The sequence below is a fragment of the Marmota marmota genome, unplaced genomic scaffold, assembly GCF_001458135.2.
Source record: "Marmota marmota marmota unplaced genomic scaffold, marMar, whole genome shotgun sequence".
Classification (NCBI taxonomy): Eukaryota; Metazoa; Chordata; class Mammalia; order Rodentia; family Sciuridae; genus Marmota; species Marmota marmota.
The window spans coordinates 19,720,034-19,736,355 of NW_026000026.1; the positions used below are offsets into that span (position 1 = coordinate 19,720,034).

General features: G+C 48.0%; 2 protein-coding genes across 7 annotated transcripts in view; both read right to left on the bottom strand.

Moving 5' to 3' along the window:
- Nucleotides 1-138, bottom strand: part of Fam83d (family with sequence similarity 83 member D) — a 21,659-nt gene extending 21,521 nt beyond the window's left edge. The window contains exon 1 of the mRNA XM_048810542.1: nucleotides 1-138. Coding sequence (XP_048666499.1) covers nucleotides 1-69 — 69 coding nt within the window. The 5' untranslated portion in view covers nucleotides 70-138.
- A 2,386-nt stretch (nucleotides 139-2,524) lies between these two features.
- Ppp1r16b (protein phosphatase 1 regulatory subunit 16B) overlaps nucleotides 2,525-16,322 on the bottom strand; it is a 103,607-nt gene continuing 89,809 nt past the window's right edge. For 3 of the 6 annotated variants that reach the window (XM_048810947.1, XM_015480673.2, XM_048810946.1), the window contains exons 7-11: nucleotides 15,550-15,675; nucleotides 14,791-14,866; nucleotides 13,986-14,115; nucleotides 13,726-13,894; nucleotides 2,525-7,223 (exon numbers count right to left, since the gene is read on the bottom strand). In XM_048810947.1, the coding sequence (XP_048666904.1) occupies nucleotides 6,714-7,223; nucleotides 13,726-13,894; nucleotides 13,986-14,115; nucleotides 14,791-14,866; nucleotides 15,550-15,675 (1,011 nt within the window). In that variant the 3' untranslated portion in view covers nucleotides 2,525-6,713. Of the gene's footprint in view, nucleotides 7,224-10,154; nucleotides 11,869-13,725; nucleotides 13,895-13,985; nucleotides 14,116-14,790; nucleotides 14,867-15,549; nucleotides 15,676-16,322 lie in introns of those variants that run through there. The other 3 variants (XM_048810948.1, XM_048810950.1, XM_048810949.1) reach the window with 3 other exon arrangements.

Below are 16,322 nucleotides of genomic sequence, written 5' to 3' on the forward strand. Positions count from 1 at the left end.
GTTGGGCGGCCCGCACGGCGACAGGCAGGCGGTGGGCAGCTCGTCCAAGATGTCGGGACGCAGGGCCATGGCGGCGAGGAGACCCGACCACGCTCGGGCTGGGAAGCGATGCGGACCCACTTTATAAGCATCTTTGAATCAAACAGGCCCGCGCCATTGGCCGCCCCGCCCCGCCCCGGGTGTCCCATTGGCTGCCCAGCGGCCGCTCAGCCCGACCCCCAGACTGTGCTGCCTGGCTGGCTGGCTGCGTCTGCAGGCTCTGGCTCTCTCGGCAGGATTGCTGAGAGGAACTTAAATTTAGCTACTCTGCGCCCGCCGCGACTTAGCCGTTCCAGCTCCGGCCCTTCTAGAGACCGAGCTCTGCGCGATCTGCTAGAGGGAACCGGCGGGCCTGAAGTGCTGTGCAGCCCCGGGGGGCGGCCGAATCAACGAAGCTGGGAGACCCGAGAGGCCCGGACCATTCCCCGCGCGCCCCCTGCTGGCCGCCCCACAAAGTGGCCCTATAAGGCCTGGGACTGCCAGATCTATCCAGGGAGGCGAGTTGGTGCTTGCTTCTGGGAACTGTGACCGCACTATTGCTGGGCTCTCAGAGCGTGGGTGTGGTCAGCTATGACAAATTTATCCCCTGCATCTAATCATCCATTCATTCGTTCAAAAAATACCGGACTATCATGAAAGCCACTCCTTCAATTACACCCTTCTCTTTCATCTCTCTCACTTTGTAGTTTTTGCCCAGCAAAACTTCAATTCAATCCTGTTTAAGCCTCACTTTCCACCTACTTTTCATCTGCACCCAGGCAGCCATCCGGGGCTGGAGGGGGGAAAAAAATGCAACCTTGCTCGTGGACTGGTTGCGCTCCAGATGCATGATCTTAAGTGTGCCCTAAGATTGCCTGCCAGCCCACACTGCACTCATTCCCTGTCTTTTCCTCCCTCCTTATTCTCAGTGAGCTTATTTCCCACTTCACTGAGAAAAAAGTAGAAGTCAGAAGAGGTCTCCACAAGCACCCACCGTCCCCACCATGCCACCTCCCTGCCAGCAACTCTGCCCACACAGGCCTTCTGTTTCCATGGGTGAACTGTGCCTATCTGACACCACCCTTTCTGCCAGGGCACAGGCTTCCAGTCTCTCTACTGCTAACCCCTATCTCTCCAGCAATTCTCCCCTCTCTCCTGAATCGTCACTTTCCATTTTTTATTATGTATTTTTCTTGTGCCAGGGATTAAACCCAGGGACACTCGACTACTGAGCCATGTCCCCACCCCTTTTTGTATTTTATTTAGAGACAGGGTCTCACTGAGTTGCTTAGGGCCTTGCTGAGATGCTGAGGCTGGCTTTGAACTTGTGATCCTCCTGCCTCAGCCTCTCAAGCTGATTACAGATGTGAACCACCACATCCTGCTACTTTCACTTCTTTATTGATTCATTTCTAACAGTACAGTATGCTGAAGTATAGCTCATCTTGAAACAACCCTCTCTTGCCCCTACATTCCTCTAGAGCTACCCACCCCCATTTCTCTGCTCACTTTCACAGTCTACAACCTCAAATAAGTGGTCTATAATGACTGTCCAGTTCCCCTTCCAATTCTCTCTTGAACTTTCTAATCAAGCTAATGCCCCACTGTTCTGCCAAAACCTCTTGTCAGGTCACCATGAGCCCCGCAGTGCTAAATCCAACAGCTGATTTTTGAACTTCATCTTCTTTGGGTAAACGGGCAGAAGGCATGTGTGCAATTGTAAAGCACTTCATCCATGTCAGCGGATTCCAACTTCTAAAATAGTTGAATGAATTCTGCTGCTAAAACACCCCTTCCTCTCTTCCCAGCCTCTCCCCATCCCCAGTCTGTGAAGTTATTCAAGCCCAAGTGTGGAGCCTTCTGTGTCCCTGCTCTGGGAACCAGCATCCAGAAGGCTACAAGAGAGTGCCCTTTCCATCCTCTTTCAAGACATCAAGAACTTCTATATGTGACAAGGACAAGGGCCATGGTGTGGGGTTGTGCAGACACATAGCTTGTTTATGCTCATCTTGCTGATGGAGGTGGGGGGGAGAGAGAATAAAACCAGGGCTTTCTGTGTTGCTGTAATAAGGTGAAGGACTGTACAGGACTGTGCTTCCCCACTGTAAGCTAAGTGAGGAGGACTGGAGTGGGTGGGGGAAGGGACAGGACAAGTCAGTGATCTCCATGCATGGAACAGAGGAGGGGGACCCAGTGTTACATGTAAGTATGTCCTCAGGCAAGGTTTTGAAAATATTGGCAATATCATATGCTTCTAGAGGGCCTCACATAATTTCAAAGGCAATATATGACAGAATCAAGTTCATTTCCAAATGCCTGTGTTTTCTTGAATTCATCAGTTTTCACCATCTCCAAATCTAGAAAGACATCAGCCATGTGTCGGAGTCCCCAGAACTTAGGGGCCTCTGGGGACCATGACCTACCCTCCATTCTTGCACGACTTTGCAAATTCAAGTCAGTCTGGTCCAAGTCAGTCCCCAGCAATAACCACAGTCACACTAACAGATGTTATTAAAAGGAATTTAATAATCTTAATTAAAAACTCTTAACAGCGAATTCTGTCACAGGCCTTGGCAGCTGGAAGCAACTCCAGGGGCATGCGCCCCTTGGGGATGTGGCTGGGCCCAGTCTTGGACATGAGACCCACCACTGCCACATGGCAAGGGGTAACCAGGAAGTTATTCAATACAATATCAAAGATCCATGAGGATATTTTTTTTTAAAAAAAGTTTTAAATATATTAGACTCTCTTGATTGCCATTTTTACACAAAGCTGCTGATACAGTATACAGAGTTTTAACTTTTTTTTCACATAAAATACATTTTTCTTAAGTGTTCTCTGTACATCAGTGGCTTCTGGTCTGGTAAATTATTGCGGAGGGCTGGGGGTCTGCAGACTGTTTCCTGGGTGTGCAGAGCCAGGCCCCGCACAGTGGCACTTGCAATGCCCACAGGAAGCAGGCCCTCTAACCAACAAGAGCTCCCTCTGGAGGAGAGGACCACAGCTTCTGGCAAAGGGAGTCACTCCTGCTGAGTTGTCCACTGACCATGTGACCCTTTGCTCTTGTGTGCCCTGGGGAAGGGGAGGCTAACCCCAGGCCCCAAATAGCAGGGGTTACATACAGTTTTTCTGGGCATCTTGTAAGGAGTGCCCTTCTGAAAACTACCCCCACATCTTTGCTCTGGGAGAGCAGGTGGGAGAGACAGCTCCGAATCAAACAGTGCCTGACACCAAGAACCAAGAGTCGCATGTTATTACAAAGCCAGCAAACTTGTGGTAGACCGGGACAGGGGCCACATCTTTGTCTACTTTTCTAAGCTTTTTGAAACTGACCAAACAGTGCAGAGCTGTACATTTGATGGAAAATTATATCCTGAAGTCTTCAGTAGACCTGGGCCTAGGGTTCATTCAGGTTCCCTGAGCTACTGGCCGGAAACTCACAATCTGGTGATAACCACCAATTTCCAATTGTTTGGAGCATAAGGTGGGAGCAAGAGCCAGAGCTCACAGCGAGCCAGGCGGCACCTGCTTTGGAAATAGCCTCCTTCAATCTGCCAGAAATTGCCACCAGACCTGGGTCTCGGCGGGAGCTGGGCATCAGGTGGACCTTGCCAAGTTTCTCCCAGCTCTTTGATCCACACCTGCCAGGGAGAGAGGCTGATTCACAGGAAAGATTTGATGTTAAAAGGAGGAGCTGCTTTCCCTCCCAGTCCCCACTGGTGGAGTGGGGGGGGGGGGCTATGATAGATAAGCAAGACACGATGACTTAAGACCAGTGATGCACTTGGCAGCAAAAACCGAAGACTCCTTATCTTCTAGACGATGACCTCAGACTGCTATTATACAGTCCCCCCTAGGGATGCTGGCCCGGAGGCAGCTGACTCTGAAAGTTCCTGATGAACTTGGGATGGTGTCTGCCCGGGAACCTAGATCCCGCATCTTCACTCAGTGGCAAATGTTATCCAGGGGTGGCCACGAAGGCATTTCCCAGTTAAAAGGATTCACACACTTAAGGATTCCAGAAGCTGAATGGCATGGGGACCCTGGGCCAGGATGCAGTCCCTCTGCTCAGGTGAACCAGGTAGGGCTGCTGATGTCTGTGGTCCTGAAGGAATGAAAACCAGGAAATGTTCTCCTCACTCCATCCTTGTTCCTCCTCCTTCTGCAGAACCTGACATAGTGCCTGTATGTTTCAGCGACTCATGAAGTTAATGAATGAAGGAACTGATGACCCTGGTTCACTCACTGGAGGTTGTTCTCTAACTCACCCCTCAACATTCAGGAGACCCCCCACCACCACCAGGAAGCGCTCTCCAGGGACTCCAAGTCCTAATAGGGAACATTTATCCCTGATGGAAAATCAAAGCTAAAGCCCTGGAGTCCTCTCTCTTTGGGGTCAGCTCCTATGGGGGAATCAGCTGGGATTCCCAGCCTTCTGGGTGGAGAGGCATGACCCAGAAGAAGGAGGGAAGGAAGGAGGGAATGGCCGGGAGGGCTCAATATGGGCAGTAGATGCCTTTAGTCTCTGGCCCCTGCTCAGGAAGATCAGAACACCTGCATAGTTGTTTCCTGAGGAGGGGGGCTGCCCAGGCATGCCCCACCTTGTAGGCCAAGTTAGCCACAGAGGCATCTCAGTCTTAGTGGAGCTGAATACTATTTTAAAGCCAGAAGTATGGTTTTTTGGATATTCTCCTGCTTTTGCCATATGCTGAGTTGATGGAGATTCTACTCCCAGACCCCAGAGATGCGAGAGGTGTCATGTACACCTGACTGCAATCTCCAATGCTGCACCTGTGCCCTAGACTCCTCTGTCCTGGAGTTGGGGTGGGGTGACCAGGTACTGGGGGAGATCTGCTCCTGCAGCCACCAGGGCCACTCTCTGGCCCAGCTGCTGTGCTCCTGATAAAGCATCAACCAGACCCCTTGAGGTCCTGCTTCCTCTCTGGGATACAGGAGCCATGGGGGCCACAGACAGGACAGAGACTGACATAGAGCAGACCCCATTACTAGGTTGTGGCACAAGGGGGGCCTCCTCCAGCCCCAGTCCCCTGTCCCAGGGAGAATTCTCACAGGCTCAGAAAGAAGGTTAGAGGGATCCCTGATCTGTTCCCCACATCAGAATCTGGACCTAGAAGGCTCCTTCAGAGCTCTAAGGAGGTAGTTTAAGGATAAATAAAGGCGCACAGAGCAGGAAACAAACCTGCAGCTTGTCAGTTACACCAATAGGATTTGGCTGAGCCTGTGGATGGCGCCTGACTCAAGGGCAAGAGTTTCAAAGGGGCTCATGAGATAATGCAATGGTGAGATGGCATCAAGAAGACCAGGACTATGACATTGTAGGGCCAGGGAGAAGCCCACTCCTCTCCTGAAAGCAGTACAGGATGTTGGCCATGGGCACCTTGGATTTGCAGCCTTGGGGTACCACTACCCCAGTGGGAGTAGGCTGGGAGCCCTGGGGCCAGGCAGGAACTCACAAGAGCTAACTGGCAAAACTCCTCTCACTGAACATTCCAGAAAAGGCAAAGCGGGGCCTGGGGCCTGAGCATTCACTCTGCACACTTGACTGATATGTAAGGCAGAAGACGTGGGGCACAGGCTTCCCAACTGCTCACCCTGGTGGCTCAGTCTAAGGAGGGCTAGCTGAGATGCACGAGACCAAAACAACTGGAATCAATTACAAAGAAGGGCTGGGGGGCCTAGCAAGGCTCTGTCACTGCTCACCAGAAATGTTCTCAGAAATTAAGTCATCCCTCTCCCTGGAAAAGGGCCTCTTAACCAAAGCTCCTGGCTTAGCTTCATTTTTCCAACACCAACGGGTAAACCTGATCTTGACACCATCGTGGGAGAAAGTGAATTCAGTTACCTCCAACCTGGAGTTTTACAGCCTAAAAGGATGTTTTCATCAAATGTAGTCTGGAAACACTGACTTTGCTGCATCCCTCTCCATCCCACCCCTTTATATCTCCACCTAGAGCAAAATCGGAGTAGAATGGCTTGGTTTCTCACTTAGCCCCTAGGTGGTCACACAGCTCCTGTGTCCTGATATGGACAGGAGGGCAGCTCTCAGCAAGGATGTGCCCATTACATCTCATCCTGACTTCCCCTGAATTCAGAGAGGACTTCCTGTCCCTGCCAGGTGTGGATGGTAGCCCAGGACCCTGGTACAACTCTGAGCAGACTGTGGGTCTCAGCTTAGCAGGTTCCTCCCATTTAAGCCACCTGGCTGTGGTGCCAAGACCGTCTTCACTTCAATCCTTTTGGGAATGGCCCACAAATTCTCAGCCCCACCGGCTCTCCATGAGCCCAGGTGTCATTCCAGAACATGTGGACTGACAGTTCCGAGTGTGTGTGTGCGCGCGCGCGCGTGTGTGTGTGTGAAGAGACATGGGAGTACTGATCCTCAGAAGCCTTTATCAAGAACAGAACTAAGATCTCAAGTCCGCCCTCCCCCAGGCTGGCAGCAGAGTGAGTCAGGGCCACTGTGTTTCAGATGGCAAACAATGCAGCAAGAAGCAGAACTGTGGGGAGTGGGGACGCTGTGACAGCTGCGCGAGGGGTGGGGTCCGCATTCCTACGGAAGGCAGAGCCCACCTCTCCCCGGCTGCCCTGTGATGCCTCCCCAGTCAGGGCAGTTGGGCTGGCCTGGGTTCCAGGGACCCTCCCCGAAGCATCTCTCTCCTCCAGCACACCGAGACTAGGAGATACGGCAGCAGCCGTGGACCTTCTCCTCCATCTCCTCCATGGGGGCCTTGAACTTTAAGAGCGGGGGATCTCCACTGGTGACCGTGTAATACACGGAGGTCCCGTTGCTGCTGTAGGGTGAAGTTCTGCCTCCGATCAAGGGGGCCTTGCCTTCGTTGCTGCTCTCCCCGGTCCTGGCCATGCTGCTGCCCAGATGGGTGCTCAGGAAGGGGTGGCTGAGCAGCTTGGCTGCAGCCCGCTGGCGCTTTAGCTCCAGAAGCGTCTGGGGGCTCTGCTCCTTGTAGCCGCTCCAGGGTGGGGTGGCCTCGGCCACGCTGGGGCTGCTGTAGGCCATGCTGTAGTCAGGCACCTCGTGCACCTTCCAGACATCCCCGTTGGACAGTGCGTACTGGTAGGCACTGACTGGGCCCCGGAGGCCATTCTCAACAGGCCCATCCAGTTCACCCCGGGAGATCTTGGTAGAAAATTCTGAGAGCAGCACGGGCTTCTCCAGCCTGGGGTTCTGAGGGTGAGAAGAACAGCATTACCGACTGGCTAGAGGGGCTGCACCCACGACCCACTGCACCTCTACCGAGCGCACAGACATTCTGACGCATTCTCCAGCTGTTTTCTCTACCTGGGTCATCGGGCCTCTGTGTTCCTCTAGGGCATCACACATCCACGTGTTCTGGAAGAGCTGAACAACCCCATCCTCACTCCAGGGGCTGGACCATGACCCCAGGCCTGGCTAGTGCACATATTTTTCTACAGGGATGGGTCCAGGAATGAGCCCTTGACTGAAGGTGATTCAGTGAAACTCTACCCCAGGACTTTTGCTAGAACAACTTAGAAGAAGAAGTTTCTGTAGGAACTGCAGGAGGCAAGAATGGTGTAAAAGGGGGCTGTGGAGACGCCACGTTAAAAGTGCTTTCTCTGCTTGTGGGAGAAGCCACCATTAGGATAAAAGAAAAGAGAGAGAAAGAAAGAGACCGCATCCTCATGTTGTGCTTAGAGCTCTTAGGTCCAGTTAAGCTCAGACTTTCTCAGTTACAGGAGCCAACAAATTCCGCTGGTTGCATGAGTCAATTTCAGTTGGATTTGCCCATCACTAGTAATCCTTCCTCGCTATTCTCAGCAAAGCCCCACTGCACATGATGGAGATTCCTGTCCAGGGGTGCTGGATGGTCCTTGCATAACAAGAGCTTGAAAAGCAGCCACTGCCCAGAAACCAGACACCAACAAGGACATATAAGTGACAGTGTCAAGGATAGAAAGCACACTCCACAGAATGAACAGACACAGGAAAAACTGGAAACGTGACAAGAAGGGGCTAATTTTCCAAGTATATCAACAGCTCTTTAGAAGTCAATTTTAAAAGACCTAAGCACCTTTTTTTTTTTTTTTTTTCGCTTTGTTTTTCAGTACTAAGAGTTGAACCCAGGGTCTCACACATGCTCAAAAAATATTTTTTAAAATAAGGATCTATTTTAATGCAATTCCAATCAAAATCCCAATGGCATTCCTCATAAAAATAGAAAAAGCAATCATGAAATTCATCTGGAAAAATAAGAGACCCAGAATAGCTAAAGCAATCCTTAACAGGAAGAGTGAAGCAGGTGGTATCGCTATACCAGACGTTAAACTATACTACAGAGCAATAGTTACAAAAACAGCATGGAATTGGCACCAAAACAGCCTGGTAGACCAATGGTACAGAATGGAGGACACAGAGACTAACCCACAAAAATCACAATTATCTTATTTATATAGAAAAATATGTGCACTAGCCAGGTGCCAAAAACATGCACTGGAGAAAAGATAGCATCTTCAACAAATGGTGGGGAAAACTAGAAATCCATATGCAACAAAATGAAATTAAACCCCTATCTCTCACCATGCAAAAAACTTAATTCAAAATGGATCAAGGACCCAGGAATTAACCAGAGACTCTGCGTCTAATAGAAGAAAAAGTAGGCCCTAATCTTCATAATGTGGGATTAGGCCCCAACTTCATTAATAAGACTCCTATAGCGCAAGAATTAAAACCAAGAATCAATAAATGGGATGGAATCAAACTAAAAAGTTTTTTCTCAGCAAAAGAAACCATCTGTGATGTGAACAGAGAGCCTACATTCTGGAAGCAAATTTTTACCCTCACACATCAGATACAGCACTAATCTCTAGGGTATATAAAGAACTCAAAAAGCTAAACACCAAAAAAACAAATAACCCAATCAACAAATGGGCCAAAGACCTGAACAGACACTACACAGAAGAAGATATACAATCAATCAACAAATATATGAAAAAATGCTCATCATCTCTAGCAATCAGAGAAATGCAAATCAAAACTACTCTAAGATATCATCTCACTCCAATCAGAATGGCAGCTATTATGAAGAGTAACAACAGTAAGTGTTGGCGAGGATGTGGGGAAAAAGGTACACGCATACATTGCTGGTGGGACTGCAAATTGGTGCAGCCAATATCGAAAGCAGTATGGAGATTCCTTGGAAATCTGGGAATGAAACTGCCATTTGACCCAGTTATCCCTATCCTCAGACTATACCCAAAGAATTTAAAAACAGCATACTACAGGGACACAGCCACATCAATGTTTAAAGCAGCACAGTTCACAATAGCTAAACTGTGGAGCCAACCTAGATGCTCTTCAGTGGATAAATGGATAAAAAAAATGTGGCATTTATACACAATGGAATTTTACTCAGCATTAAAAGAGAATAAAATCATGGCATTTTCAGGTAAATGGATGGCATTGGAGAAAATAATGCTAAGTGAATTTAGCCAATACCAAAAAACCAAATGCCGAATGTTTTCTCTGATATCAGGAGGCTGACTCATAGTGGGGTAGGGAGGGGAAGCATGGGAGGAATAGATGAATTCTGGATAGGGAAGAGGGGTGGGAGGGACAGGGAGGAGGCAGGGGATTAGCAAGGATGGTGGAATGTGATGGACATCATTATCCAAAGTACATGTATGAAGACACGAATTGGGTGTCAACCTACTTTATATACAAACAGATATCTGAAAAATTGTGGTATACATGTGTAGTAAGAACTGTAATGCAAAAAAAATGTATAAAACATGAATTGGTGTGAACATTCTTTATATATAAATATATGAAAAATTGTGCTCTATATGTGTAATAAGAATTGTAATGCATTCCACTGTCATGTATTTAAAAAATAAAATCAATTAAATAAAAAAAATAAGGATCTAAGCTGTGCACCAGCAAGACTGTTTCTAGGACTTGTTTCACAGACAAACTCCCTCATGGGTACATAAAGGTCTGCATGTTATCTCTGGGAAAGCAAAAATCATGACCAGCCCCTGCATTGCAATGTTCTGCAACTGGTAAAGAGAATGAAGGAAGTCTCCACATGTTGGCATGGAAAGATGCCCAGGAAACACAAAATTAGGTTAAAATATAACATTGGGACAGACACTTTCCATAGTGTATTTATTTATTTATTTATTTATTTATTTATTTATTTATGGCTCCTTCTGAACCAAGCAGGCAGATCAATGCCATATCACAGAATGCAGGGGACATGCACACAGAATTTTGATGGTACAACTCAGTGCTTCTCAAACCTTAATGTGCAAATGAGTCACCTGGGGATCTTATTAAAATACATATTTTGATTCAATAGATCTGGTTTGGGGCCTGACACAGCATTTGTAACACTTTGCTGCTGAGGCTTTGAGTAGCAAGGACCTAAGAAACTGGATACACATTGGAATCATCTGGAGAATCAAAAAGACATTTACAGTCAGCCCTTCCTATCTGCAGGTTCTGCACCTGCAGATTCTATCAACCTTGGATCGAAAAAAAATTAACACAAAACAAATTCTGTTTGTACTGAACATGTACAGACTTTTTTCTTAGGGTTATTCTTTAGACAAACACAGCATAACAATTTACATAGCATTTACATTGTATTAGGTATTATAAATCATCTTCCATAAGTAATGGGAAGACTGCCTGGTTTTATGCATTTTATATAAAGGACTTGAACATCCACTGATTTGGGTATCAGTGGAGGTTCCTCTGGAACCAAGTCCCCATGGATACAAAGTGACAGATGTATATAATGACAATCTGAAAAGACTACATATTACATGATTCTAACCATATAACATACCAGGAAAGGCAAAACTATGCAGACAGTACAAGATCAGAGGTTGCCAGGGTTTGGGGAAGATAAATAGGTGGAGCACCATGGGTTTGGGGGGACACTGAAAGCACCCTGCATGGTATATGATAGATGCATGTGTGACACTCTGCATTTGTCAAAACTCACAGAATATACAACCCATAGTGCACCTCCTGTGAACTGGAGGTGTTAGCTAATAATAAGTGTCCCAATAATGGCTCATCAGTGATACATATGTGCTACATTAGTACTAGATGTTAATAAAAGGAGAATCTCAGGAGCATGAAGAAGGGGTACATAAGAACTGTCTATATTTTCCACTAATTTTCCTGCAAACTTAAAATTCCTCAAAAAATATATTAATAAAAAAAAGAAACTCATACATACAATGCCTGGGTCCCCAGCCCAGAGATTCTGGTTTCATAAGTCTGGGCCATGCCTCAACATTAAGAGTTTTTGTTTTTAAGAAAGAAAGAAAAAAATCTGTTCAGGTGATACACACACACACACACACACACACACACATTTGTTGTTGGATCTCTATTTTATTCATTTTTTATATGCAGTGCTGAGAATGGGACCCAGTGCCTCACACATGCTAGGCAAGCGCTCTACCACTGAACAACAACCCCAGGCCTCCTCAGATGATTTTTGTTGCACAGTTAAACCACAAGTTGAAGAGCCTACCGTGGTTGTGCCCAGGACTAGGTTCCCAGGTGATGCTGATGCTGCTGGTCCAGGGACCACACTTTGAGAATTCCCACCTTAGAGACTACCACATGCTAACGCCTGAAGCCTTGAAAGGAATAGGAATGGAAAAGGAACAAGCTTTGAACTCTGTCGCTGTGTCCTGTGATCTCGTTTCCTCCAGGATCGGGGCTGGAGTTTGCATGGGGCGCTGGATGCTGAGAGCTGCCTGGAGGTGGGTTGCAAGGTGACTGTGGTCCTGCTCTGGCCATGCTTTCTCTGCATCTCCTCTTTTCCCCAGGCCTGAAAAATCCATCCCCAGAGGCAAATGAACCCATCTATTTGCTTTATATAAAATCAAACAGGTTATAGTCTTGATTGGGAAGCCCAGAGATTCACAACAACAACAACAGAATCAGTTCTAAGTGTGGTTCCTAGTTCCAGAACCCCCTGTGGATCCCAAAATCTTCAGATGGTGAAATTCCTCATATAAAATGATGTCGCATTTGCATATAACTTACATACATCCTCTTGTATACTTTATATCTTCTCAATGCAATACATATGCTATGTAAATAGCTGTCGTGCTACATTGTTTAGGGAATAATGACATTAAAAGCATCTGTACGTGTTCAGTATGGGCATAGTCTTTCAAAAAGTATTTTCAATCCAAGGTCAGTTGCATCCGCAGATGCAGAACCCACAAATATGGAAGGCTGACTGTATTCCACGGAGCAAAGAAGAATGATCTGGTACTATATGCCACACACGGATGAATCTCAGACATAAAAGCAGCCAGACACAAAAGACAACATACTGCACGGATCCATTCATACATATACATATGCAAAACCAATCACAGCCCTCAAAATTAAATAGGGGGTAGGGGAAGGGATTGATTGGGAGAGGGACCACAGGATCCTTCAAGGGTGATAATGTTCTAGAGACTCATCTAAGCACACACATTTATTAAAAAAAAAAAAATTGGAAAGGGCTGGGGTTGTGGCAGAGTGCTTGCCTGGCATGTGCGAGCACCACATATAAATAAGTAAAAAAAATAAAGGTCCATCAACAACTGAAAAAAAAATTGGAAAACTCACTTAAGATTTGAATACTATACCATACATAAGATACGCTTCAACCACAAAGAAAGAATAAAGCATAGCTGGGGAAAACATGTGAATGTGATTTTTTGATCTACAATTCTTTCCTTCCCTCCCTTAAGCTTAGGGCTAGGCAGAACAGGGCTTGCCCTTGTACCCTTTCTGTGCCCAGCATTCCCTTGGCAGGTGCCTTCATTCATGATAAGCCAGCCTGAGAGTGACCTCCATGGGCATTCCAGGCAGCTTATCAATTTGCATCTCGTCCTAAACAATATCCTCTAGGAATGTTTCATCTGTTCACTGCCAGAAAGAACGATCCCTGAAAGTACAGCTAGCTTCTCCCTTCTGCTCGGCAATTCTGCTCTAGCCCTAAACTTGTCCTCTCCAATCAGTAAGACAGCTGCCACTCATAGACCTGATCATGTTATTACTGGGTTGATCAGAACCCAGGACCTCCGGATGTGATTATTTGGAATAGGGTCTTAATTAGTTAAATTAAGACATGGTCATACTGGACTGAGGTGAGCCCTAATCCAACAATGTCCTTAGAAGAAGAAACAAGAGACTCAGACACACAGGAAGAAGGCCTATGAAGACAGAGGTGGAGATTGAAGTCATGCTAACAAAAGTCAAGGAACACCTGAGCCACCATAATTTGTTACAGTAGCCACAGGAAATTAATATGCACCATTACAGGAGAGCACTTCAAAGCCCAGGCCCACTAGCAGCTTCTGGAACAGGCTTCTTTGAGGTCCCTTAGCTCCTGGGATGACCAACCTACTGAACCTGTCTTCTGGAGAGTTCCAAACCAGATCTGCTGGAGAACAAGGAGGCACATAGTAGCCACCATCTCCCTCCTGCATCCCAAGCTCCCAGCCCTGACTAACACACCCGAGGGTCACCACATTAACTACAGAAGCCACCACAACTGGACGGGATCCAGTTGCTTACGGGCCAGCTAGCTCCCTCTGAAGGTTCTCATTAAAGGGAAAAACCAGGCCTGGCCCTATTCTCCCAATGCAATGGCTGACACTGGGCAGGGTGGGAGGTCACTCACTGGGTCCTTATTCTCTTGGTCTGTCCTGGTCTCCCTGATGTCCCCATTGTAGGTGGAGGTGCGCTGATCCTCGGCTGCGCTCCGCTGCTGCCACAGTATGGCCTCGCCCTCGTACTCCTTTCTGTATAGGTTGGTCCTGTCCGAAAGGCTGGCTCGACGCACCACCTTCCTGAGGGGACAGAGCGGGTGTTGGAGGCTGTGCCCAGGCACCACAGGCAAGGGCATGCAGGGGGACCCTAGCTGTCCTGCTCCTGACTCACCCACGGCTGCCCGCGCTGGATGTCCTCCGGCTCAGGGACGACTTGTGCCTCAGCTGTGACTTCATGATGACGTCATGCTTGTGCTTGAGCTCCAGCAGCAGGACCTTGAACTCCTCCTCCTCACACAGGTCTGGGGGGCAGAGAAAGCAGTTGTCAGGGGCAGAGCAGGGACCTGTGGCCCAAGAGGGTACCCCTGACAAGAGGAGCCACCACCCGAGCCCACTGAAAGCTGCAAAGCCTTTTGGGGCACGCAGGGAGTAAGAAAACAAGGCCAGGCGTATTTCCTGGGCTATAACCACATCCTTAGAAGAGGGCAAGAATGGGAACCCCCAGTGTCATGCACAGTCACAGCTCCCAAGGCTCCCAGATGGGACAGAGGGACTCCTACTCCTCTTTGATAGTTTCTGGGAGAGTCTCTTGAGAGAAATAGCATAACCTAATCCTTGTGGCTCAAGCAAAAAGTTATGCAAAGAAACTGAGAAACATACACAACCCAGTTTACCCTAATCCTTTATCCACCTATCTATCTACCTGTTGACCTGGTGATCTATCCTTAGGTTCATCCTCTGCCCACCCATTGATCCATCCAGCCAGCCAGCCATTCAGCTACATCTACCCATCAACATCATCCATCCATCCATCCATTCATTCATCTGTTCATTAATCTATCATTATTAATGCAGTCATCATCCATCTACCTAAATCCACACCAATCCCACACCATTCAGCCATATATCCATCCATTTATCCTTTCACTCATTGAAACGCCATGCCTCTGTGCCTACCAGGTACTGTCTGGACTTACCTATTGGCATCTCATCCATGGAAGTCCTTGCACTGAGACTAGCTCCGTGGGACACCAGTAGCTCTGCCATCTGCATCTGAAACAGAGAAGAAGCCCTTGTTCCCTTGACCAGGCATCACAAAGCCTAGGAGGCAGAGGGTGCCCAAGCCTCTTAGTTGTATTTTTTTTATTGATAATGCTGGGGATCAAACCAGTGCTTTGTGGGATTTTTTTGTTTGTATGTTTGAGACAGGGCCTTGCTGTGTTTCCCAGGCTGGCCTTGAACTCATGATCCTCTTGCCTTAGCCTCATGAGTAGCTGGGATTACAGGTATGAAAAGTATGGTGGATCTAAGTTGATTCCCAGGGAAGATCCTCAACCTGGAGCCATGGGGGAACCCGGGAAGATGCAATGGGCGTGGAAGCCCCTCCTCATGCCTTGGTCACACCAATGGGGAGAAGGAGGAGGAGCTGGCTGTGACTCAAGAGCTGTCAGGTATCTGAGGAGGGACTTTGTATGCTGCAATCCTATCTGGGAAATAAATGGAGAAAATACTCAACGCAGAAACGATGGGAATTTTCTAATTGGGAAAATTTGATTATCATCTCATTAAGACACCACTGACTAAATGTCTTTACAACTCCCTGAGTCTTCATCCCACGTACCTGCTGTAGTCAACACCTTAAGTGGGTTTTCTGAACCAACTGCCAGCTCAAGGACTTGTTGACAGTAGGATGTCCTTGTGCTGGCCTCCCCCACATCCCTGTCAGTGTGAACTACCTGTCCCCAGAAGGCTGCTGCATGCAGGGGCTCCCAGCCATCCCAGTCCTTCACATCCACACGGACTCCGTGGTCCAGGAGGAGCTCAGCGGCACGCAGGTATCCATGGGCTCCAGCTATGTGCAGCTGGAAGAGAGGGAAAAGGTGAGCCTTCCCTGGGGGATGGCCCCACATTTGCAGGCAGGTATCCTTCACCCCCACCAACATCCCAGAGCATCTTTGGGGCCAGCAGAATGGAACAGAATGAGGTGGGAATATCAGCTATATTGCAGAGGGTTATTAAATCTGGAATACAGATCTAGAAGAGAAGGCAAAGAGAGTTCTACTCCTCTGTGGTTCCCATACAGAGTGCTGAGCCCTGGAGCTCGGTACTTGGCTGGGAATATAAGGCAGGAGTGGGATAGTGACGCTGTTAATAACGAGACTGATCGTTGCTAAGATCTGCTGAGTTTATAGACTTGGTGCTGAGATCCTATGTGCAGAATCTCACTTAACCTCTCAACATTCCTGTGAAGAAGATATATTATCTCAAGCTTTCTGGGAAGACCTGAGACCTAATATGTGCCTGGCCCGGGTTGGAGGGCCTCCCTGAGGCCAGAAGCATTCAATCTCACTACGTGACCCTATTCTTAAGTTTTAGGCTGAGCAGATGATCCAAGCAGGGACCCAGTTGATAGAAATGAGTGTGAAGTAGGGGTCAGAGCTCTGAACCCAGGTAGGAGATGCCCAGTTATCTCTCCTGGCCCACCAGGTCATCCCTGAGGGGCCATGAA